The sequence below is a fragment of the Martes martes genome, assembly GCF_963455335.1.
Source record: "Martes martes genome assembly, chromosome: 11".
NCBI classification, from domain to species: Eukaryota; Metazoa; Chordata; class Mammalia; order Carnivora; family Mustelidae; genus Martes; species Martes martes.
In genome coordinates this window covers 58115364-58140046 of record NC_137899.1, presented here as the reverse complement: position 1 = coordinate 58140046, position 24683 = coordinate 58115364, and the positions used below count along the sequence as shown (strand labels likewise).

Below are 24683 nucleotides of genomic sequence, written 5' to 3'. Positions count from 1 at the left end.
ACAACCATTCACATACACACGAACATATGGCTAGTGATGCAGCTTCAGGAGATATGCCTGATTAAATCTATTATGCTCAATTATTACCTCTCAGGAAGAATCAAGCCATAAGGAAACAGGACAAAGGTCAAGCACAACAGAAAGGTGGAATATGGAAATTACTGGAAGGCTTGGCACAGGAAAGAAGCTGAGCTGACAGGGAATTTAATGGGAAGGAATTTAAAGGGAAACCCTGAAAACCCCAGAGCAGCAAAAAAGACAACATAAATTTTTAAGAATGGTTAAGATGGACTTCCACAAGGTTTTTGGGGGGGCATGGGGTGTATAAAGGGGGTAAAGATATAAGCAAACCACCTAACTCACAATCTCCAGCAGTATTTACTCTTGCAAGCTTAGTGGAGTTGTGGGAGAGGTGTGGGAACTAAGAAGTTGACCAAGAATACAAAATGACTACCTCGCCTATTCCAATGCACCTTTCTTTCCCTCACATCAGCTAACGTTCACCTAGAAGGCACAGCATAAAAATGAATACCACTGGTCGGCTGATCCGATCAAAACATTTTTAAAAAGGGGGAGGGGGGCGACAACGAGGACACTGTCACACCTCCCTTCTCAGAGGTAGTGATCACTCTTAGCCCCCACATCCTTCTGTATTCCTGCAGGCTTGGTTCTAGCCTCTCCCAAAACCTAAGCTTTCCACACCCTCATCCTTCTGGGGAGCCCAGTTCTCAGTCATCAGAGAAACTCGCGCCTCTTTAAGTACAGAAACGTGGTTCCATTTGTTGCGGGGCGGGGGGTAAGGGCCGGGTCGCTGCTGACTGAGGTCATCGAGGTGGAACTAGATCCTTGGGAACTGCATAGGGCATCCGTGGCGGTTCACCACGTCCGCACCCACCCAGGGGGGGAAGAGCTGAGGTTCTCCCGCGAGCAGCGTGCGGAGTCCTGCGAAGCCACCTTGGATGTGGTGGCGTCACTCTTCCCCCATTACAACAAGGGGAGGTGGAAGGGGAACATGGGCTAGACGCTCTCGCCTCATCAGGCTGTCCTCTGGCCCTGTGCTCGTCTCTGCCCGGTCCACACAAGCGAACGCCTCGGCCAGGGGAAAAGCCTAGAACACGTAGCCCACGAAGGAGAACATGAAGCCGCCATGAGGACGCCTGGGAACAGAGCTGGACGAGGCGTGGGGACGGAGCGGGGGCGGGGGTGGCTGGGGCTCCGGAAGAGTTCCTTTCACCTCTACCCTGAGCCTCCAGCCCTTCCTCCACGCTTCCAGTCCCACTTCCGATTCCTACAAGTCGCGAGTCGCGGAGCTCCTGGGCTCGCTTCCTGCGAAACCTCTAAGAGCCGCCCCCTGCCCCCGCAAGAATGCATTACCTAGTGCCACGGTCACGGCTGCCGTCACAGGCACCCTCAACCCCACCCCTGGCCTGTCCGCGGTCCCTCTCTCTCTCCCATCCGCACCTGCCCCCAGCCTGCAAGCTCCCTGGGCCCGCAGGTGCGGACAACAGCGGGATTCCACGCCCCGCAGAGGCCCACCAGCTTTGGGGAGGAGAAGGGGAGACACAGTCCAGGGCCGCTCCCAGGCCGATGTCCCAGGTGCGTCGGAACCCTCCTCGACTCACACTGCTTGGCGGGACGCTGATGGCCCGGGAAACACGTGGCCCCAGCCAGGGTGCCTCCTTGGCTTCCCCGTCTAAGTCTGAGGGAGAGGGTGGCATTCTAAACCCTTTGGGATCCTGCCTGCGCTGCGCCCCTGCTTCTCCACCTCTCTGCAAAGGGCTTCTCTCATTCCGGATCCCTGAAACCTTTAGAAGCACAGCTGCTGATTCTGTTGGATGATTCTGCCCGCTTTTTGGAAATATTATACCATGGGGAGGGAGTGGGGGGGGGGGTCAGCTGAGCTTTCTTGAATAGTTACGGTAAATTTTGAGGCAAAAAATATAATTTCAGTCGATGTCCCTACAGTAGTGGCCTTTTATGGATATGGACCTACATGTCATCCACAAAGTGTTTAGACTGTACTTAGGAACATCTTCCACTTGTGGATTTGTTTCCGTTGAAATTCATTTCCATAGAATTTAAGCTATTAATTACTGATGTGACAATCTGAGGGTCCACAGACAGCCTCTTGGTGAAGAAGGAAGTGATTTTTATGCAGTGTTGAACACCAGCAGTATAAAGTATGTTCCCTGCCTTCCCTGAGGGAAAGTCACTGTGATAGTGACCAAGTCAAGCTGACTGCCGAAGTGTGCCCTCCTTTTCTCTTCTAGTCTGTGCCATCTTAGTGAAGAAACATGGAGGTAATTCACGGCAGGCCCTATTGTTGCAGAGAGCTTGAAGGAGCTGACATACTATCCAATACCTTCTACTCTAATGAAGTGCACACTCCGCTACAAACAACTGTTCGTCCAACTGCCTCAGAGGACAGGTAAAACAAAAACTAGAGAACATAAATAAGTAAAAAGGGTTTTAACACATTAGTTTATTTTTGTATGTGATATATGTCAGAAAAAAACATTCAGTTAGGGAGCTTTCTGTTTTCACATCATAGGAATGGCATAACATGACAATAACTATGAAGTATCCACATCTGTTAGGAAATTGATCAAAAGTAAATTGGTATATTTTTGCAAGACAGACAAATTTCATCCACTATATTCTAGAACTCCAGAATGATCAGATCCAGAATGATCCTTCATTTGAAAATTCATCTGTTTTTCAAAAGATTTTATTTATTTATTTGACAGACAGAGATCACAAGTAGGCAGAGAGGCAGGCAGAGAGAGAGGGGAAGCAGGCTCCCTGCTGAGCAGAGAGCCCAATGCGGGGCTCAATCCCAGGATCCTGAGATCATGACCTGAGCTGAAGACAGAGGCTTAACCCACTGAGCCACCCAGGTGCCCCCAAAATTAATCTGTTTTAATCAAACTTTTTATCTTATAAGGAGTAGTGTAGTGGTTCCCTACATCCCCTAACACCATCTGTTCAAAAAGAGTCCCAGAATCTGTTATTCATAGTTGCTACCTAAATTTTTGCTTTATTGAATTTCCTGTAACACATTAACTACAAATTATTATTAAAATTGCCCCTAATGTATATTGAGTAATTACTGTGAGTGGGCACTGAACCAAATGCTTTGAATGTAGCAGTCCTTTTAATCCTCCAGCAACCCTGTAAGTACTGTCCATTATCCTCATTTTACGTATGAAGTAACAGGTACAAACAAGTAATTTTCCAAGATCTTAGGGCCAGCTTTCTGTATTTACTTGAATCGTTTTAAGGCTCCCCCGCCAAAAAAAATCTCAAAACACTTGGACAGTGAAAAAACAGCCTGTGTGGTTGGTTTTTTTTTTGTTTTATTTTGTTTATAATTTCAGTTGGTCAAATCTCTCATTTAAGAATTCCTTCTTTAAGAAATCACACAGAAAGCCACCCAGCCTCAGTTTACACTTCCAACATGGAATGTCACTACCACACAGGCAATCCATCCCAATTCTGAATGCTACTGATTGTTAGGTAATTTTCTTTCTACTGAGAACATTTTTTCCTCCCCCTAATTTCTATCTGCTGATCCTAGCTCTTCTTTCCAAAGCCACGCAAAATAAGAATAATCTATCATCTCCATGACAGCAGCCCTTCAAGAGTTCGAAGATCCTTTGGCTCTGTAAGAATTCTCTTTGCCAGACTAAACACTGGTTCTCTATAGACTTTACATTTTCTTCCATTGAGGCTTTTACTATCTTGATCAGATTTCCATAGATCTAGTCCAGTTTGTAAATATGCTCTTTATATGAAAAAAGAAGAAAGCTTTTCTTTTCTAATGATAAAACTAACACATGTTCCTTATAAATAATTTAGAAATCATGTATATCCATTAAGAAAACAAACTTCCCATTTTCTAACAGAAGGAAAAGCTATGAAATTAAAGCACAAGAGAGAAAACCTCCATACCTCCTTTATCCAGAATAACTACCGTTAACATCTCAGTATGTGTCTTCTCCATTTTTTAAATTTAAAGATCGTATTAAACATATTTTTTGTGAACTGAATTTTTCACTTAATGAAAAGGAATATTTTCGTATTTGTGAGAAAGAGGACCCAGCTCACATCTACTGAGTTAGTCCTTGCTGCACGTGCTCTTCTGTTACCTGACTCCTGAAAGTGGTTGTCAGATTAGGATCAGATTAGGCAAGGTTTCCCTTGAGTCAAAGGGAACTCTTAGCAGATTGTGCATGATCTGGGAACAGGCAACTGTCCCTAGCTCAAAAGTAATGTAAAACTTTATATTTAGCCAAAAGGGATCAGAGCAGGAATTTAAGGCTATCCTATCTGAATGAACTCACTATCTCCTCAAAAGCACTTATGTAAGGCTTTTCACTGAAATGTTTGTCTCTTCTACCTACCAACCTATTGTTGGTTAGTAATTAGTTCCAAACCTTTTAACTGGCATGAAATTTAAGAGAAGCATCTTTGAGATAATGCTGCTTTTTGTTAATTGATTATACAATTAAATATAACATATGTTCAGTTACCTATAAACTGCAATAAGGTACTACTTGAAGCAAAAGATAGGTACAAAACCATGTTCCTGATTCCTAATAACTAAAACGTCCTTTCCCTTTAATCCATGTGAATTTTTTCCTATCATAGTCCCCAAATGGGAAAGCCAGGATGATCATGCATTCTCACATACCCTCCTATTAACTCCCTCTTAAAAAGCAGCTGGGCAGCTTACAGAAACAGAAGTTCTCTTTTTCTTCTGAACTACTCTGAAAAGTGGTCATCAGGGTAACACTGGTACCTCTACTCTCAATGCTGAGGCTTGCTTCTTCAGAGCACAGTCAGGGTCTGTGGCTCCCAACTCAAGCCTCAAGGTATCTCAAGAGCGAAGCAAGACAAGAAGCTCCTAGCCTTCAGGGATTACCCTTCATAATGGTAAGGGTGAACATGAATCCCTACAGATGTTAGCTCTCAACAGTTCACCTTTCCAAACTTGGATGTGCTTAAGGCGATACTTTTTTTAAATATCATGTGTTCTGAACTCAGTTTTAACAGCAATGCGGAATGACTCCTCACATCAGCATACTTTTTTCTTTTCTGAATAGGCAGTCTAGCTGCACTGGTTGCCCAGCACCAGTGTGCAGACAGGACAAATCAGAACCACGTGAGCAGCTTTCTAAAATAAGAGACTCCCAGTCTCGGTCTGGAGATATTCTGGCTCACAAGGTCTGCAGTGGGTCGAGGAAATCTTCATTTTTAGAAGTTTCTCAGCTTACTTTGAGAACCAGTGGGCTAACAGAAAGCATTGAAAATGCTTTCTTATGCACAAAGTGCTGAAAATGCTTTCTTACGCACAAAGCATAAGAAAGCTATGGTTCTGGCTTACCCTCTGGCTAAAGGGGAGTTACTCTTTATCCTTCAGTTACTTTCTTCACTGATGTATTTTAGAGCAATTATAGTAGTCACTATTATATATACTCTGACTTGATCTCCTTTAAAGATATCAATAAGTAAGTGGTATTCTTTTGTATTCCTTCCAGTGAAAATTAAAGAATGGCTGGTATAGCTATTCAAAATCATGACAGATGTCTATCTCTGTTTTCCATTCAGTTGACATCTCCTTACCTCTAGCAAGTTCTCTAGTTCATTAAGCAAACAAACATCAATTAAGGAAGCACCTTGAGAATCATTTAAGATTTCATCAAACATTCCCATTTGGTTTCTGGATTTATTCCATTGCTTTAGGATTCCTGAATTTTTATTTATTTATTTATTTATTTATTTTTTACCACAAGCCCTCTGCCAACTAAAAATGAGAATATGTTTGTTCTGAGCTTTCCTTTAATCATTCCTTCCAATAATTACTCGCTAGATTCAGCCCCCATGTAGAATGTAACGCTCTAAACTCCCTAGTGACTCCAAAGCAAGATGCTGGTTCATCCATAGGAAACCTAGCTATCTCAAAAGCAAGTAAACAATTTTATGTGGCCACAAATTGCAATGCTAACAATTTACTGTTATTTTCTTTGCAATGGAGACATGTATTTTTTAAGCTTTCAAATTATTTAATCCTAAAACTTCAATATTTATTTTAATTAGTTCCTTCTATAAGATGCTGTTAGTATTCAAGCTATGCGGGGGGATATGTGAGACACTAAGATAAAGGAGAACTAGGACTTATTTTTGCCTTTGCCTTTTAATTTTTTTAGATTTTATTTATTTATTTGACAGACAGAGATCACAAGTAGGCAGAGAGGTAGGCAGAGAGAGACGGAGGGGTGGGGGAGCAGACTCCCCGGTGAGCAGAGAGCCCAATGTGGGGCTCGATCCCAGGACCCTGAGATCATGACCTGAGACGAAGGCAGAGGCTTTAACCCACTGAGCCACCCAGGCACCCCTTGCCTTTTATTTTAAATGGCTTCCTGCAACTTACTGTCTTTAGATGGATGCCCACCCAAATGATTAACATTTTCTCCTGGCTCATCTTCCTACGACAATATAATATACGGAGGTCAGATATTGGGAAATTGACTCATCTAATTTAAATATAACTTTTTAATACAAATGTAGTAATCCGAAGGGTCACGTGCACCTCAATGCTTATAGCAGCAATGTCCACAATAGCCAAATGATGGAAAGAACCTAGATGTCCATCAACAGATGAATGGATAAAAAAGATGTAATACACACACACACACACACACACACACACACACACATACACACAGGAATACTATGCAGCCATCAAAAACACCAAAATCTTGCCATTTGCAATGACGTGGATGGAGCTAGAGGGTATTATGTGAAGCAAAATAAGTCAGTCAGAGAAAGACAATTATATATGATCTCTCTGATATGAGGAATTTGAGAGGCAGGGCAGGGGGTCATGGGGGGTAGGGAGGGAGAAAGTGAAACAAGATGGGACCAGGGAGAGAGAAAAACCGTAAGAGACTCTTCATCTCAGGAAACAAACTAAGGGTTGCTGTGGGGTAGGGTAGGGATAGGGTATCTGGGTTATGGACACGGGGAGGCCATGTGCTATGGTGAGTGCTGTGAATTGTGTAAGACATGATTCACAGACCTGTACCCCTGAAGCAAATAATACACTATATGTTAATAAAAATAAATAAATATAACTTTTTTAAAACTTAGATATTAAAGCTTTGGTTGCCATTAATCAAATGTGTTTAAATATTTTTCACTTGTCAGGTCCTTCATACCATGTCTACTTATCACAGCCATAAAGCTGGTGAAGGCCTGAGAGGTCTGTGAGCAGAATACTGCCATGCCTTCTACAGTACCCTAAATCAGTGGTCACCCAGGTTCTCCTTGACTAGCAAGTACAGAGGCTGGCAAACTTCCGTAAAGGGTCAGACAGTAAATGCAATTGACCACTGAACAACATAGGTTTGAACTGCATGGGTTCATGTATATGCAGATTTTTTTCCATAAATACAATATAGTGATATAAATTTATTTTCTTTTCCTTATGATTTTCTTAACATTTTCTTTTCTCTAGCTCACTTTATTGTAAGAATACAGTATGTAAGACATATACAAAATATGTGTGCTCACATATGTGTATAATATTACAAAATAGTGTAATCAATTATTTATGTTATCTGTAGGTCTTCTGGTCAACAGTAGGCTATTAATAGCGAAGTTCTTGGGGAGTCAAAAATTACATGCTGATTTTCAATGGCATGAGAGGCATGAGAGGTCGGCACCCTTAACATCGTTCAAGGGTCAACTGTATTTTAGGCTTTATGGTCTCTGTCAAACTACTCAACTCTGCTATTGCAGGGCAAAAAGCAGCCACAGATAATAGACAATACATAATGAATGGTTGTAGCTGCATTCCAATAGAATTTTACTAACAAAAACAGGTAGCAGGTTGGAGTTGGCCTGTAAGCCATAGTTTGCCAACCCCTATCGAGTAACTTCACGAGATAAAGTATTCCATTTATAAGACAGTGTTAATTCTTCATTCCATTCAGCAGATATTTACAGAGGGGTTACATTAAGCCGAGTGCTATACTGGTACAAAGAAGTTCCACATAGCCCTCTCTCTGAACTCCTCTCCTGTGTTTCTGATTGTCTCCCCACTACACAGTTACAGTCCAAAGGGCTTATAAGGGCCTCAGGCTGTTGTTCTTGTTGTCCTCTCTTGCTTCACCTCTTACCATACCTCTTCTCTAATGTGCTCTAAATACCTGAATTCTATATCATCTCTACTGATTTGGCCCAAAATTCAACTCCACTTCTCAGCCCTTAAAATCAAGATAAATTCCACTCAAATCTTTATTCCATACGTTCTGCAAGTCCAAAGCCATCCTCAAAACTTTCCACATTCCCAGGACAGGGGTGGGGGTGGTCACCAATGGACTTTCTGACTTTGTTTTCCTTTGGTTCTACTTCTGCTGCTTTTGTTCAGTAACACTGTGACCCAGATGTGAAACACAGTCATTCTCCAGTTTCCTCCAAAGACCTCATCCACACAGAGCATTTGTGAGCCTGGTAAACTTCCCTGATCAGTTAGGGATCAAAAGGAAGAATCACATCTGATTCCTATGAAAGGTAAATGGGACAACACTTTTAAAACTTTTGCATGTATAACAATCATCTAGAGGGCTTTATTAAAACAGATTATGTGCCCCCCCCCCAGATATTCTGATTCCTAGCCCTGAGGGAAAGCCTGAGAATTTATATTTCTAGTAAGCTTTTAAGAGATGCTAATGTTGGGTCTGGGTAGCTCAGTCGGTTAAGCAGCCAATTCTTAGTTTTGGATCAGGTCCTGATCTCAGGGTTCTAGGATCAAGCCATGTGTCAGACTCCATGCTCAGCACGGAGTCTGCTTAAGGATTCTCTCTCTCTCTCTCCCTCCACCTCTGCCCCTCACTCCACCTGTGAGCTCAAATTCTCTCAAATAAATAAATAAATAAATAAATAAATCTTTTTTAAAAAGAGAGATGCTGCTGCTGCTGTTAGTCCATAGTCCACACTTTGAGAACCACTATTAAAGGAGCTCTAGATAAAGCTTAGGAGCAAGGGCTTCTGCTCGTTTACATGGCTTTCCTTTTTTTTTTTAATATTTTATTTATTTATTTGACAGACAGATCACAACTAGGCAGAGAGGCAGGCATAGAGAGAGAGACCAGGAAGCAGGCTCCCTGCTGAGCAGAGAGCTGGATGCGGGGCTTGATCCCAGGACCCTGAGATCATGACCTGAGCTGAAGGCAGAGGCTTTAAGCCACTGAGCCATCAGGCGCCCCATGACTTTCCATTTTTAAAAATCAAAAGACAATCTGCATGTCCGTCGACAGATAAATATGTAAAGAAGATGTGGGTGGGTGTGTGTGTGTGAAATGGAATATTACTCAGCCATCAAAAAATGAAATCTTGCCATCTGCAACAATGTGGATGGAACTAGAGAGTATTATGCCAGGCAAAATAAGTCAGTCAGAGAAAGACAAATATCATTTGATTTCACTTAAATGTGGAATTCAAGAAACAAAACAGAGGGTATATGGGTGGCTCAGTTGGTTAAGTGACTGCGTTCAGCTCAAGTCATGATCCTGGAGTCCTGGGCTCCCTGCTTAGCAGGGAATCTCCTTCTCCCTCTGAGTCTCCCCCCTCATGCTCTCTCTCAAATAAATAAATAAAACCTTAAAAAAAGAAGGAAACAAAAAAAAAATGAACATAGGGGAAGGGAAGGAAAAATAAGATGAAAGCAGAGAGGGAGACAAATTATATAAGACTCTTAACTATAGGAAACAAACAGAGGGTTGCTAGAGGGGAGGACAATGGAGGGATGGGGTAACTGGGTGATGGGTATTAAGGAGGGCACTTGACGGAAGGAGCACTGGGTGTTACATGCAACTGATGAATCACTAAATTCTACCTCTGAAACTAATAATATGCTCAAATGTTAATTAATCTGAATTTAAATTAAGAAAAAACAACAATCTCTAGCCAAGACCATTCAATGGGGAAAGACTATTCTTTTCAACAAAAGGTACTGGGACAACTGGATATCCACATGCAAAAGAATGAAGCTGTATCCTTATCTCACACAATGAATAGAAATTAACAACATATCAACATGGATCAAAGACCTAAATGTACAAGAGCTAAAACAATAAAAACTATTAAAAGAAAACATACGGGTAGATCTTCATGATCTTGGATTCAGCACTATATTCTTGACACTAAAAGCACAAGAAACAAGAGAATACAGGTAAACTGGACTTCATCAAAGTTAAAATAAAAAACTTGTGCTTCAAAGGATATTACCAAGAAAATGAAAAGACAACATAGAGACAAAGTAGGAGAAAATATTTGCAAATCATATATCTGAGAAGGGACTCCTCCTATCTAGTAATTTTACACCTCAGTAATAAAAAGAGAGCCCAATTTAAAAATGACAAAGGATCTGAATAACAGACATTTCTCCAAAAAACATATACAAATGGCCAATAAGCATGTGAAAAGATGCTCAACATCACTAGTTATTAGGAAAATGCAAATCAGAACCACAAAGAGCTACTATTTCAAGGCACTAGGAGGGCTATATAAAAAAAGAGACCGAAAGGAGATTAGTGGTTGCTTTGGCCTGGGTGGGGAAGGCCAAGTGGGGAAATGATGGCTAAAGGGTACAAGGTTTCTTTTTGAGGTGATAAAATGTTCTAAAATTATTGTGATGGTTATACATATTTGTGAATATACTAAAAACCATTTAATTGTACACTTTAAATCGATGACTTATATGGAATGTGAACTGTATCTCAATAAAGCTGTTTAAAAGAAATTAGCACATGAATAACTCTAAAAAAATAATAGTAGTAATCATCTGTAGGCCCTCAAGAATTTAATCTTGTTCCTTCAGCAATCCGATGATGTCTTTCATAGCTGTGTATTGACTTCCTTGTCTAGTTTTAAATACTTTGATGGCAAAAATTAGGCTTTGGGCGTAAGGATACCACTCTAAACAGTTCAGCATTGTCCCAAAGGTACTGACTCTGCTGAGGATTCAGTGCAGTTACAATGCGACAGTGCAGTGATTCTCAGTATTTTTTGAAGATGAGGATCTCTTTGTTTTTCTGTTCATTGTCAACAGTTTTTATCTCCCACACGTGTGTCATGATTCATTGACTAACACTGAAAAAAACATAATGACCAGAAGCTTTTATGTATTTGACAATGCTTTACAATGAAGTTTCATTAGGGATGCAATGCCCACATGTATTTGAAAATTGGTAGTGTGATATTCGTAAGATGTTTAATTATTTGTTCTACAGATCATTCTTAGTGAGCTTGTGATTTTGCTGACCCCTGAAATAATGTTGACTCCCCGTGTCCTACTACCCCATTATTTACGCATATCATTATTACTTTCACGTCATAGAGCTCTCGTGAGCAAAATACCATATATTAGGTGCATGATATAGTGCTTGGCATTTAAGTGATCTCCATCTTGCTTTCCCTTTCCTGTGTTACCATCAGCCAGTTTTGAACACAGGGACATTCTGGGGTCTTCTGGGTAGTTTGATTCCAATGGGACAGAGTTTCGGGCAGTGAATGGGGGATGGGGGCAGGCCACGTCTCTGAGAGGGTGGGTGAGAAGGCATGGAAGATCTCCTAGAGCAACAGTGTATCTCATAATTTACCCTGCACAGAGAAGTCCATGTTTTAAAAATGCAATCCAAAAGTAATTTTGAAGCTATAGGAACTTTGTTTTAGTCTGTCTGTTTGGGCTGCTATAACAAAATAGCATAGACTGGGTTGCTTCTTACAAACAGTTCTGGAGGCTTCAAGTCCAGGATCATAATGCCAGCATGGTCACATTCTGGTGAAAGCCTTCTTCCTGGCTGAGACCTGCCACCTTCTTTCTTTCTTTTTTTTTTTTTAATTTTTAATTTTTTATTAATATATAATGTATTATTAGCCCCAGGGGTACAGGTCTGTGAATCATCAAGCTTACACAATTCACAGCACTCACTATAGCACACACCCTCCCCAATGTCCATAACCCAACCACCCTCTCCCTACCCCCCTACCCCCAGCAACCCTCAGTTTGTTTCCTGAGATTAAGAGTCTCTTTTGGTTTGTTTCCCTCCCAAGCCCATCTTGTTTCATTTTTTCCTTCACTACCCCCCAAACTCCCCATGTTGCCTCTCACATTCTTCATATCAGGGAGATCGTATGATAATTACCTTTCTCTGACTGACTTATTTCGCTAAGCATAATACCCTCTAGTTCCATCCACATCATCGCAAATGGCAAGATTTCATTTCTTTTGATGGCTGCATAGTATTCCATTGTGTATATATACCACATCTTCTTTATCCATTCATCTGTTGATGGACATCTAGGTTCTTTCCATAGTTTGGCTATTGTGGATATTGCTGCTATAAACATTCAGGTGCTACCCAGTAGTGTGATTGCTGGGTCATAGGGTAGCTCTATTCTCAACTTTTTGAGGAACCTCCATACTGTTTTCCAGAGTGGTCGCACCAGCTTGCATTCCCACCAACAGTGTAGGAGGGTTCCCCTTTCCCCGCATCCTCACCAGCATCTGTCATTTCCTGACTTGTTAATTTTAGCCATTCTGACTGGTGTGAGGTGGTTTCTCATTGTGGTTTTGATTTGTATTTCCCTGATGCTGAATGATGTGGAGCACTTCTTCATGTGTCTGTTGGCCATCTGGATGTCTTCTTTGCGGAAATGTCTGTTCATGTCCTCTGCCCATTTCTTGATTGGATTATTTGGTTTTGGGTGTTGAGTTTAATAAGTTCTTTATAGATTTTGGATACTAGCCCTTTATCTGATATGTCGTTTGCAAATATCTTCTCCCATTCTGTCAGTTGTCTTTTGGTTTTGTTGACTATTTCCTTTGCTGTGCAAAAGCTTTTGATCTTGATGACGTCCCAATAGTTCATTTTAGCCCTTGTTTCCCTTGCCATTAGTGATGTTTCTAGGAAGAAGTTGCTGCAGCTGAGGTTGAAGAGGTTGCTGCCTGTGTTCTCCTCAAGAATTTTGATGGATTCCTTTCTCACATTGAGGTCCTTCATCCATTTGGAGTTTATTCTTGTGTGTGGTGTAAGGAAATGGTCCAGTTTCATTTTTCTGCATGTGGCTGTCCAATTTTCCCAACACCATTTGTTGAAGAGACTGTCTTTTTTTCCATTGGGCATTCTTTCCTGCTTTGTCCAAGATTAGTTGACCATAGAGTTGAGAGTCTATTTCTGGGCTCTCTATTCTGTTCCATTGATCTATGTGTCTGTTTTTGGAGACCTGGCACCTTCTTACTGTGTTCTCACATGGTGGAAGGGGCTAGTAAGCTCTCAGGGGTCTCTTTTATAAGAGCATTAGTCCCATTCATGATGACTCTCTTCCGACCTACCTAGTCAACTGAATAAAGGCTCCACTTTCTTCTACCATTACAGTGGGCATTAGGATTTCAACATATGGACTTTGGGGACAAAAACATTCTGACCACCACATTCCATGTTGAAATGATTTCAGAAGTCTCTCTTTTCTCATAGGTATCAGGAATTAAGGGAGTCACTCCAACAATGTAGACATCGATGGGGTGCTGATAGGGAATATGGTGGAATAATGCCCATTTCACTCCCTGAGGAACACAGGCGAAAATGTGAATCTCCTCATGTCATGGGCAAAGGACATCAGCATTATGGATTTGGTGGAGAAACCTGGCCGAGGTAAGTAAACTTTCTGCCCTTCACACAGAGGTCTTTATTTTTCATTTTTCTTTATTTCTACTATGAGTTAAATCTACCTCCAAACTTACTTCTTTTACTGTTTATGAAAAGACACAGATGGAAAAACTAATTATATAATTTCTAATTCTGAAATGAGTAAAAAAAAGATCTGTGTTTATGGATGTTTCTGCAATCCTTAAAGATGTTTAAGTATTGTGGTCAGAAATTTTGATTAATTCCCTTGCTAATCACATTTTATCTAAAACTAAATGGGAATATTCCTGAGAGACATTAAATTAAAAATGTTTTTGCTTGAGCAAATAGCTGGCCTAATTTGTACAGATGTTGTTGATTTGGGGAACTTTTGATTTCTAATTTGTTCATCAATCTGTACTCATCAGAATCTACTGGGCACCATTTTCAAGTATTAAAATGTTGCAATAATCATTTATAACTTTTACAGTCACTTTCAACAATTTTATTCAAAACACATTAAAACTGAATAGAAAGCAAAAAAATCTGAGCAAATTAAATGTCACATTAACTATTTATGAAAAATATGAAACTTAAAAAAAAACTATGAAATTTACTCAAAGCACAATCAAACTTTAACACAGTACCTACCTACTTGTTTTTATCTAACAATCCTGCTTACCTAGTTTACAACAATCTAGCTAAAGCCATTTAAAAAAAATAAATTAAGGAAGACAAGCTGCAAGTAGAGAAACAGCCACATTAATGACATGTGGCAGCCAACAACCTTAATGAAGCCTCAGTGAAGCAATAAAAAGCAGGCAAATGAAAAGGCCTGTCAGTCCTATTAGAAAGATGCAAATATCGACACATTATTAGATAGCAAGTACCTGAAGATCATTCATTCATCCAACACATTTTTTTAACTCCCCAATCTCATGGAACTTACTTTATAATATAATACAGATCTATAATATCTTTTCGAAGAGACTATTGTTCTCCTGATTTTACAATTTGTTCTGTTCTCTCTTATAATTTGTTCTGTTCTCTTCACATCCTTTTAGGTCAAATGTAACCACTTTGGCATATTTATCTCTTAAAAATATATTTAGGACACAGTCCTGTTTTCAGATATAACGCACATCCCTTGACAAACAACTACAGCATAGTTTTTACTTGTTTCTTAATAGGGAATAACTTGTGTCACAGTATTTTTCTTTCTCCCCAAAAAATATACAAAATAATAGAGTATTCTCCAGCTCTCTGAGGTGTGAAGCCTCACATGGTCCACATAAGAGCTTGTGCTACCAATCATACTCTACCACCTTCCCTGCAGGGGATTTCCAGGGGGGTGCTGTGGTGACACACAGGCATCACTTATCGGGAACAGGATCACTCCTTTGCCTCACCAGCCCTCCTGTCATCTGACTCGGTAAACTAAAAGTACCTACTGCTTAGAAAAGTTCTAGTGAAATGTCCTACGGTATGTCATCTGAGGGAAAGAAAGTAAAAGAACATGGTTTACTAATGGAATTATGATCACATGCCTATTATATATGCATTTTCCAATGCAACGTCCCCCTTCCCAGTGTCTCTCTTCCTCCCAGTGCTTCATGACATAACTATATCTAAGTAAAACTCTTGTAAAGGAACTTTAACAGTATCTACTTAACCAGAGGGGCAAGTTTCAGAAATTCCAAGCAAAGCTGTCATCACCTAATTCGGCATACATTCACTTAGAAGATTGACATTACAAAGTAATAAAAATTTGTAACTTCATTTTCACTTCCATAAACACTTCCCTTTTTTTACAATTTTATGTATTTATTGAGAAAGTGCACATGTGTGTGTGAAGCAGAGACAGGGCAGAAGGGGAGAGAGAGACAGGGCAGAAGGGGAGAGAGAGAGAATCTCAGGCCAACTCTGCACTGAGCGTGGAGCCCATGTGGGGTTCGATCTCACCCCTCTGAGATCATATCCTGAGCTGAAATCAAGAGTCAGACGCTTAACCAACTGAGCCACCCAGGCACCCCCATAAGCACTTCTTTTAATAAGTTAGTAAAGAAGCAATGTTTTTACTTTATTTCAGAAAAAGGAAATGGATCTTCCTCTAAGGTACTGGCAAATGTTAAGAAGCTGTTAAACAGACATCCAGAGCTCTGTGAACTAAAGACTACTCTGAAACTATAACTATAAACTATAACTATAACTAGTACTCTATAATAATAAGTAGTAGGGGCAGTGGCAGTGGTGGTCGTGGTAGTGATGCTTGAAGGTTAATGTTTATGAAGCAAAATCATAGAATATCCCTCTCCTGTTACCTAAATAAGTGAAATAAACAGGAAATTTACCAGCAGCCCCCTAAACAATACAAAGAGCACATCTTATGCCATTAATTTTAATGTGCCAAGGGAAGAAAATTCTATGTACTTTATTCCAGTTCTAACTAAATGTTTCTCAAGAGGGCATTTGGAGCAGGACAATTCTTTGTCCCATATACTGTTACATATTTAACATCTCTGGCCCTTAACCTAATACCAGTCTCATTCATTGTGACAACCAAAATAATACCAGCAGCATGTATTTCCAGACTCTCCCTGGAAGTGTTGGAGGTACAGTGGGAAGCCACATTATGGGTTGAGAGGCATTATACCTAATGCCATCGCTGCATTCCAAATGCACATGGAGACTAGGTGAGTCAACAAAATTGTGATACTTCTCCAATTTGAAGAGAAGATTGAAAGACTGAGTAGGTAATCCTCTTAGAATAGAAAAAAATGCCTCAAGAACAGAAGCCTCTATCTTAAAATAGCAAGATCTCAAGAGAGATGAAGTTGTACAGAATGTGTACTCTTCCAGAATACTGTGATGACTTGAGAGAATAAACAGAAGCCCAAAGGTAGGCTACTTCCCTAACTGAAAGGAGTGAGCCTTATAGAGGACATTTAACAGGATCTTAGTGTCATACCCCAGATGCTTATATTCTATCTGACACAACCTTAGCACTTACTCTCTGCTACCTCCATCCCATCAGGCTAAAGAAATATGGAGACAATAATATTCAGTCGTCGAGTCTGTAGCACCGACAGAAAGGCAAACTGATTTCAGATGACAGAATCAAGAATTTACTCACACTGTATCACAACAAATAGCTGGGTTTAGACAGAGCTGTTCAATTAAATACATGCAACATGAGAACATATGGTAAGGCAATTTTGTAAGACAGGAAAAGAAAAGATATGATATATATGTATAATATATATATTACATATTTTTTAATATATAAAACACATGAAGAAACTAGTCTGAGAAAAAACAGCCCAGGAAACAAAAGTAGATTCTCTAAAGGACAAAATATGTGAATCTAAAAAACAAAAACAAACAAACAAAAAAACACCAAGATGATTAAATGATAGAACATTATAAAAGGGGAGATCACAGGGCTAAGGGGAAAAATGAGAAAAACAACTACACAAAAGCAAGCACAAATCTAGCACAAAAAGCAGCAGCAAGAAACAGAACAGATGTGACTGAAAATCAGTAAGGCAGAGGGGAAAGATAAGGATATTAAAGCAATAAAAATAAAGATATGCTAAATTAAAAAGATAAGCATAATTACTTATCATAAGGAAAATTAAAGTCCCAAATGTAGATCATCTAACAAGTAAAACAACAAATAATAAGTAAATCTAACAGAAATAAGCACTCAGAGATACACAAGAAAGTTCCCTTGAAATTAAGAACTGAATCTGAAAATCAAAAAGACTTACCATACAATGGAAAAAAACTGAAGAGGAACTACTGACACTGAGATACAACCTGGTTATTTTATTCACAAAGAAGCCTGTGTTCTCAGGCCACTCACATGCAAATCAAAGTCCAGGGCAGATATGGACGACTAGCAGAACGGAGGGTACACATTTGCACCCTGGTTGCTCAAGAGGCTGGAAGTAGATTTTCTGGATTCTTCCTGAGCAAATGGGATATTCAAAATATGGGAAACTAACAAAATGTAGAGAGGGTGTTATAAAGATGTTAGCCATCTGTGCCAGTCAGCCAACTGCCATACTAAATAATAGCAGCAACGACAATAATATACTTTTCTATTCAACGTGGGATCCATGGACCGGCAGCATCAAGGAAATGGTGAATGCTAAATCTTGGACCCCACCCCAGAACGACTGAGACAGAATCCGCATTTTAAGAAAACCCCTCAGGTAATTCTAACATGTAACAAAGTTGGAGAACTGCTGCCAGAGTAAGAAAATGCAAGACTTTTTCATACAAATGAAAATGCACTCACCTCCCCAAAAGGGGAAATTCAGAGTTTTATCAGTTCCTGCATCCAGCTCCAAGTCCAAGAGCTCTGGGTGATGTTCTCCTCTCTAGTTCAGTCATAATCTTGTCCTGATATCCACAGCTATGCACTTAGTGAAGTAAACCATCATCATCACCCTATAAAGAGTAATAAAGAAATAAGGGGAAAAGGTGAACGAAAAAAATAAAACTAGTTAATACTTAGAAATATAATAAATATGTTATAATATTTCCATGTTATATATTACTATCTATAAAAACATACTTGTATAATATAATTACCTATATATTAATATAATTACATGCCTACCTCCAAGTTCCCTTTCCCTCAGCCAGCACCTGAGCTGGTAGGAGTTCATTACCTAGTGCAGTGCCTGCAGTTTTCTTCCTAAGAGATCTAGCAATTAGTGGTTCTGCCTGTGTGAAGCTATTCCAGTATTCCATTAACTTTATGCCACTAGAAACAATACCAGGAGGTGTCCAAAATATTCTTTAGATTCTAGAGACACTCCTTTCCCCATCATGGCATAACAGCAGTCCTCTTACTCTTGACATTCAGGATCAATCATCCCAATCTACTTGGTATAATCCCTTCTTGCCTGTATCCCCCAATCATAAGGAACCCCAATTACCACATCATCAGTTCAGTTTCCAATTCAATGGGGCCATTGTGTTTCCTGATGAAGCATTTCTCCCTTGACCTCAAAACCAGCAAAACCCAAGGTGGCTGGGAAGGAAGTAAAATTTTTCTCAAGTGTAATAATAAGTATAACAGTGAGAGGTACCACTCCCACTTCCACCCTTCATTTTTTTACACCATCCATTCTGGCTAGAGAAACCATTTATTGGTCACTGGTTCAGAGCATGTGCCACACTTTTAAGGATAAGCTTCAACCACAAATGAATCTTCATTAGGCTCATCTACGTTCTGTAAATATGATAAGTGTGTGTGTTCTCTAAATTCAATCAGTGCTTTATTTCTTTGGTGGTAAATTGAGTTCCTTAGTAAAAAGTAGTATTTTGTAAGATGGCATGCAGCAAAGAAGGTATTCAGTAAGTCCACTGGTGATGTAACTGGCAGAAGTATAGTGAGAAGGAAAGGCAAATCCATCTTTGTAAGTATATACTCATTCCGGGATAAATCATCTCTTTCCTGATGGAAGGGGTCCAATGTAATCAACCTGCCCCCAGAGGGCTGACTAGCACACCTAAGGAGATTTTTCTCTATGAGATACTTAGGGTTAGTAACTTCTGCTGGCAAACTCAGATGTGGCCAGGTCCGTTTGAAGAAAAGTTCACGTTGCTGAATCTACCCATGACTTCTGTCCTGCCTCCATGATAACTCAGTGTATGAAGCCACGGAGCAAGCCCTGGGGTGACTGGAGAAGGCCTGACTGATACTCACAGAGTTGGTCACTTTATCTACCTAATTATGAAGCACCCTCAACTGTAGTGCTCTCTTGGTTAGCATTCTTGTGTGGTAAAAATAACCCTCACACTCTAGGACCATTCTCAGAGGCTGAGAAAGCAAGTTTTTTAGAACCTGTCTTGGGTAGATGGGATAAAAAAAATATGAGTATTTAAAAGATACTGGGAGCCACAAGTGACAGTTGAGCACCACAATACATCCTAAAACATTACAGGCACCAAGAGTGAAGGCTAATGTAAGCTATGAACTTTAGGTGGTAACGATGTAGGTTCATCAGCTGTAACAAATGTACCATTCCGGTGGGACGTGTTAATCGTGAGGGAGGCTTAGTATGTGTGAGAACGAAGGGTGTATAGGAAATTTATCTTCTCTCAACTTTGCTGTGAACCTAAAACTGCTCTAAAAAATAAGTCTTTCTAAAAAAAATCAAAGACAAGGTCCAGTTTCCTTTGACCACTGCCCCACTAAACCCAGTTTCCTTCCTAGAGGGAACCACTGTTACCACTTTGGTATGTCTCCTTCACACTTTTTGTTCACAATTATATAATCATACATGTACCCACTGAAAATATATGTATTATATTGTTTATGTGTGGAATCACTGGATATATAGTAGTAGGCAACTTGGTTCTTTTTATCTCTTTACAATCTAGAGACTGTAAACACAGATCTATTAAATTACTTTAAATTTCTCTTTGTGTTCCACAATATAGGTGCATCATGGACTATTTAGCCATCTTCATATTGTTTCCTCTTTTTTTGGCATTAACTATATGTAGTGAATATTCTTCTTGTACAGGCTTCCTTGAGCTCAGGCACAAATGTTCCTCTAGGGAAAATCCTTAGTGAAAGTTATGGGTCACAAGATATGAATATTTTCAATTTTAGTAATATATCCCAAATGCTTTATATTCTCATGGTAGTATATAAAAATATCTAGTCCCCATACTCCTGGACAACTGTGTTATATTATCAAACTATAATTTTTGCCCATCTACTTAAGTATAAAGGTTATCTTGGTTATCAGAGTACATTTCTCTGGTTGAGTACTTATGTTTATATTTTCTTATGCATGGTCATTTACATTCCCTTTTCAGATCTTATTCTTTGCCCACTTTTATTGTCTTTTAGTTACAGATTCTTATATTCTAGATATTAATCCTTTACATATCTTTTTGCAAAAATTTCTTCCAAACTTGTTCCATCCTGTCTTCAAAAGTTTTTCTGCTGATGTTACCAAATTTCCTTTTAGATTTTGAGTTTAAAAGAAAAATATAATTTAAAATGTTTTCCCCACATGGGGCACCTGGGTGGCTCAGTCAGTTAAGCACTGGACTCTTGATTTCAGCTCAGGACATGATCTCAGGGTTGTGAGATTGAGCCTACCCTGGGCTCTGCCGGGGGCACAAGCCTGGCTTAACATTCTCTCTCCCTCTCCCCCTCACCTCCCCGCTCTCCCTTTAAAAAAGAAAAAAAAAAAGGTTTTCCCCACCACAAAGAAAAAAAAAACATATTCTTGTATATCTTAATATTTGTATTTTTTCCCAATTCTTTAGATTTTTAGTCCATCTGAAATTATCTTTATGCACAGTATGAAATACAAATCTATTCTTTTTCAAATGGCTAGTGAATTTTTCCTGCATTGTTTACTGAAAAGTAAATCCTTTTCCACTGACTTAAAATGCCACTTTTCATATACTGAATTTCCATATAAACATGGTTATATTAGTCTGTTTGTCTTTTATATCTGACATCACTGCTTTAATTTGAAAAGGTGTTCAACTTAATCTTTTCTTTTCAGAAAACTTCCTATTGAACAATTCTATTATTTGACGCAGAATAAAAAAAGTGACATCTATGGAAATGATTCTTTGTAAGTTTGGGGTTTCTTTTCCTTATATCGGGCCAAATAACTTTTTTAAGTAAAAATGAGTTATATGAGAAATAAAAAAGCCCCAAAATGGAAACTTTTAGAAAAAGTGTTCCTTTTTTTCTTAAACAGCTTATCATTAATAATAGAAACCAAGACCAAAGAAACAGAAATAAAACAAATAATCCAAAACCCACTAAGAGTTTGTGGCATTTGACAAGAAAAAAACACAAAATATGGAATAGTAATGTTTGAAAGAATTCACACAAGTCATCTGGGTCCCTTTCCCTGCCTTTGACCTAGTTAATCTAGTAAGAATCAGTTAAATTTCTTAAAAGGTTCACAGAAAATGCCCCAGCGCCCTCAACAATAGTTTTCATCAGGATCTTATGAGGCTGGAGGTTAATTATGACAACTAACAAATAATTTGTAATAAAATTACTCCCTTAGTCTCCTTTTTGGATAAGGAATATTTTTAATTTATCCTTTGCTTAGAGGAATTATTTTCCAGTATATTATGTTTTCCTCTTTGAAATAGTTTGGTGCACATTATTACAAAAGCATACTTTTTAATTCTCAGATAAAAATAAAACACTGACAACACTGAACTAACAATGAAAATACCACTTCTTTACCTTTAACTATTAGAACTGTTGGGACTATTTATAGGAAGAAAGTTAATACAGAGTTCAGCCACAAGAGGGAGCCAAAAAGACATGAATTTTGTGGTTGCTAGGCTCTGGTTATCCCTCTGGGATCAGTAAACTTTGAAAAGTAAATGAAGAGTGCAGCAGTAAAATAATGGACTGGTTCGAGTCAAGGAACTGGTGTCTCTGAGCATTTTTAATTTTTATTCAGACTTTCAAACTTGTAACTTTTTGAAAAGCTTTCCTTTATTTTTTCCATTTTAAAGTAAATGCATTTTAGGTATATACTTGTCAATAGCATAGCTAAATTTGTCACTTGAGAAAAATTTCAGATGCTGATTTAACGTTTCATAGCCACCCTAGTAACTCAATACCCCTGGGATTCTTCATATTTACTGCCCTCCCCCCATCCCAACTCAACCACAAATATAACTGGAAGATATAGTTCAGGTTTTGTTTTTTTTTTACTAGTTCCAAGCCCACAAACCTGGAGTCCAAATAAAGAGAGATATAAATCTCTTAATTAATGTGAACTATGTGTTTATAATACACTGTGGACTCAAAAAATTATATAGCACTTTCTAAATAAACATACAAAAATTGAATAGTATACTCCATTTTATGGATCTTTGCTATCAAGAGATAGCATTATATTCATTTTTCATGCCTGAAATATTTCAGAAATATCTGCATAGGCTGAAACTAAGTGTTGAGTCCAATAAAAGCAGGTAACAGTCCTTCTCTGGTGTGGACTTTGCTCCTGAGTTTCAGTATTATTTCTTGGCAGGCAGGGCTCAGAGTAATTAGTAAATACACAACTGTGGTTCTTATTTTGTAATTTAACATGATCTTGGCCTCAAATGAACTGATTCAGAAAAGACATGCCTCCAGGAACTTGTTCAGTTTTGTTCTAGCCCTTCTGTCAACTGGGCAATATTTACTATCATGAGAGATCAGCAATCCTGGGCAAAGGGACAAAGCACACACAGTACTTACACATCTTGTCTCACCAGGCCCTCCTCAGGTCACTTTAGGTCATGTAATTGCACCACATGCATGGTGTCAGGCTGCCTCTGAGCATTTTGGCTATTGCCTGATTAGGAGGGTGAATGTCAATAAGAACCAAAACCATATTATCATTAGAAGCAGTAAGTCCTGCACCTGCACCGCAAATAGGAAATGCAAAATGGGTGGTGAGTGGGACTAAAGTTAGATGGATCAACAGAACTGAGATATGAGGATATCATATCTGTCTGGCCAATACCCAGTGTTCCAGAAAGCCAATCAAGAATATTATCGTAAAGACACTGTAGTTTGAAAGTGGGATACATCATTATTCTTAAGCAAATTTCTAAAAGGAATGTCTGCTTTTAAAAGTCCTTAATATTAAAAATTAGGATTTATTTCCTGTTTTTATTGTAGGATACCCAAACCACCTAATTCAACAGTAGGGTAAGTATATACTTATATTTTCCTTCCCTGTTACAATCAAGAAAGAAATATTGGCAATCCTCAGACAGTGTGAGGATAATACACCTTTTCATGGAAGGTTTTTTGGGTTTTTTTTTTTTAGATTTTATTTATTTGCCAGAGAGGAACACAGTGAGAAAGGGATCACTAGCAGGGGGAGTAGGAGAGGGAGAAGCAGGCTCCCCGCTGAGCAAGGAGCCCAATATGGGGCTCAATCCCAGGACTCTGAGATCATGATCTGAGCTGAAGGCAAACGCTTAACGACTGAGCCACCCAGGCGCCCCTCAGGAAAGATTTTTTTAACAAGTGGGAGAAGAGGCTGGTATTATATACTGCTAACATTTTTTAATAAGGTTTTTAATTTAGTACAGTTTGAATTTACAGAATTACTTGAAAAATAGTACAGAACTCCTATATACCTCATACCCAGTTACCCTATTAACAACAGCCTATATTAGTATGGTATATTTGTCATAATTAATGAGCCATTATTGATGCATTGCTATTAACTAAAATCCATACTTTACTCAGATTTTTTAACAAACAAAAATAACCTTTATAATATATACAAGATATTGAATAAAATCTTGTATTATACATAAATTCAAGACACACAAAGTCCATAGCTTGCAGGTCTTAGAGTAAAATATGTTTTGCTAAATCATTACCAGAAATAACTCAATACTATTAACTAGGAAATAGTTTCTAGAATCTGAGGGGAAAAAATGTCTGCCTTCATCCCAAATGATCATAATTAATCAGGGCCTCTCCGTGCCTTCCTAACTTCCTAACCTTTTATCCCTCCTTCACAAAGCCACAATCCTAGCTACAGACAAAACCAAAAGGACCCAATAACTATGTATACACACTTTGCAAGCTTTCTATCAAGGGAACCAATCCCCAGGGGAAAAAAATGGCTTATGAAATTTTTGTAGTTCTTTTTTTGTAATTTAGCATGATCTTGGCCTCAATCTCTACTTTCCGTTCATGTCTTTGTGATGAGAACAAGATACAATGAAAACCAATGTAATGGCCTTTGTCAGGAAGTCCTAACCAGCATCAGATTAGTTGAAAACCGGGCCACCCTGCCCTGACGCTCTGGGAGCATGCTAGCATTTATTTACCTTGTTGAATGATCCTCTGATAAAGGTTAGAGATAAAGCAGTTAGCGCAAGACCTAGCATACAAATGCTTTACTGTTGTTGTTGTTGTTGTAGTTATTGTTGGGATTAACAGTATGTCAAGGCAGTGTCCTC

At 39.1% G+C, this 24683-nt stretch overlaps 1 protein-coding gene across 1 annotated transcript in view; it reads left to right on the top strand.

Moving 5' to 3' along the window:
- Nucleotides 1-2294: 2294 nt before the first annotated feature.
- SPMIP4 (sperm microtubule inner protein 4) overlaps nucleotides 2295-24683 on the top strand; it is a gene marked incomplete at both ends in the record, with an annotated part of 38583 nt that continues 16194 nt past the window's right edge. Inside the window, 4 exons of the mRNA XM_080818646.1 lie at nucleotides 2295-2428; nucleotides 13545-13721; nucleotides 21242-21313; nucleotides 23380-23409. Coding sequence (XP_080674772.1) covers nucleotides 2295-2428; nucleotides 13545-13721; nucleotides 21242-21313; nucleotides 23380-23409 — 413 coding nt within the window. The remainder of the gene's footprint in view (nucleotides 2429-13544; nucleotides 13722-21241; nucleotides 21314-23379; nucleotides 23410-24683) is intronic.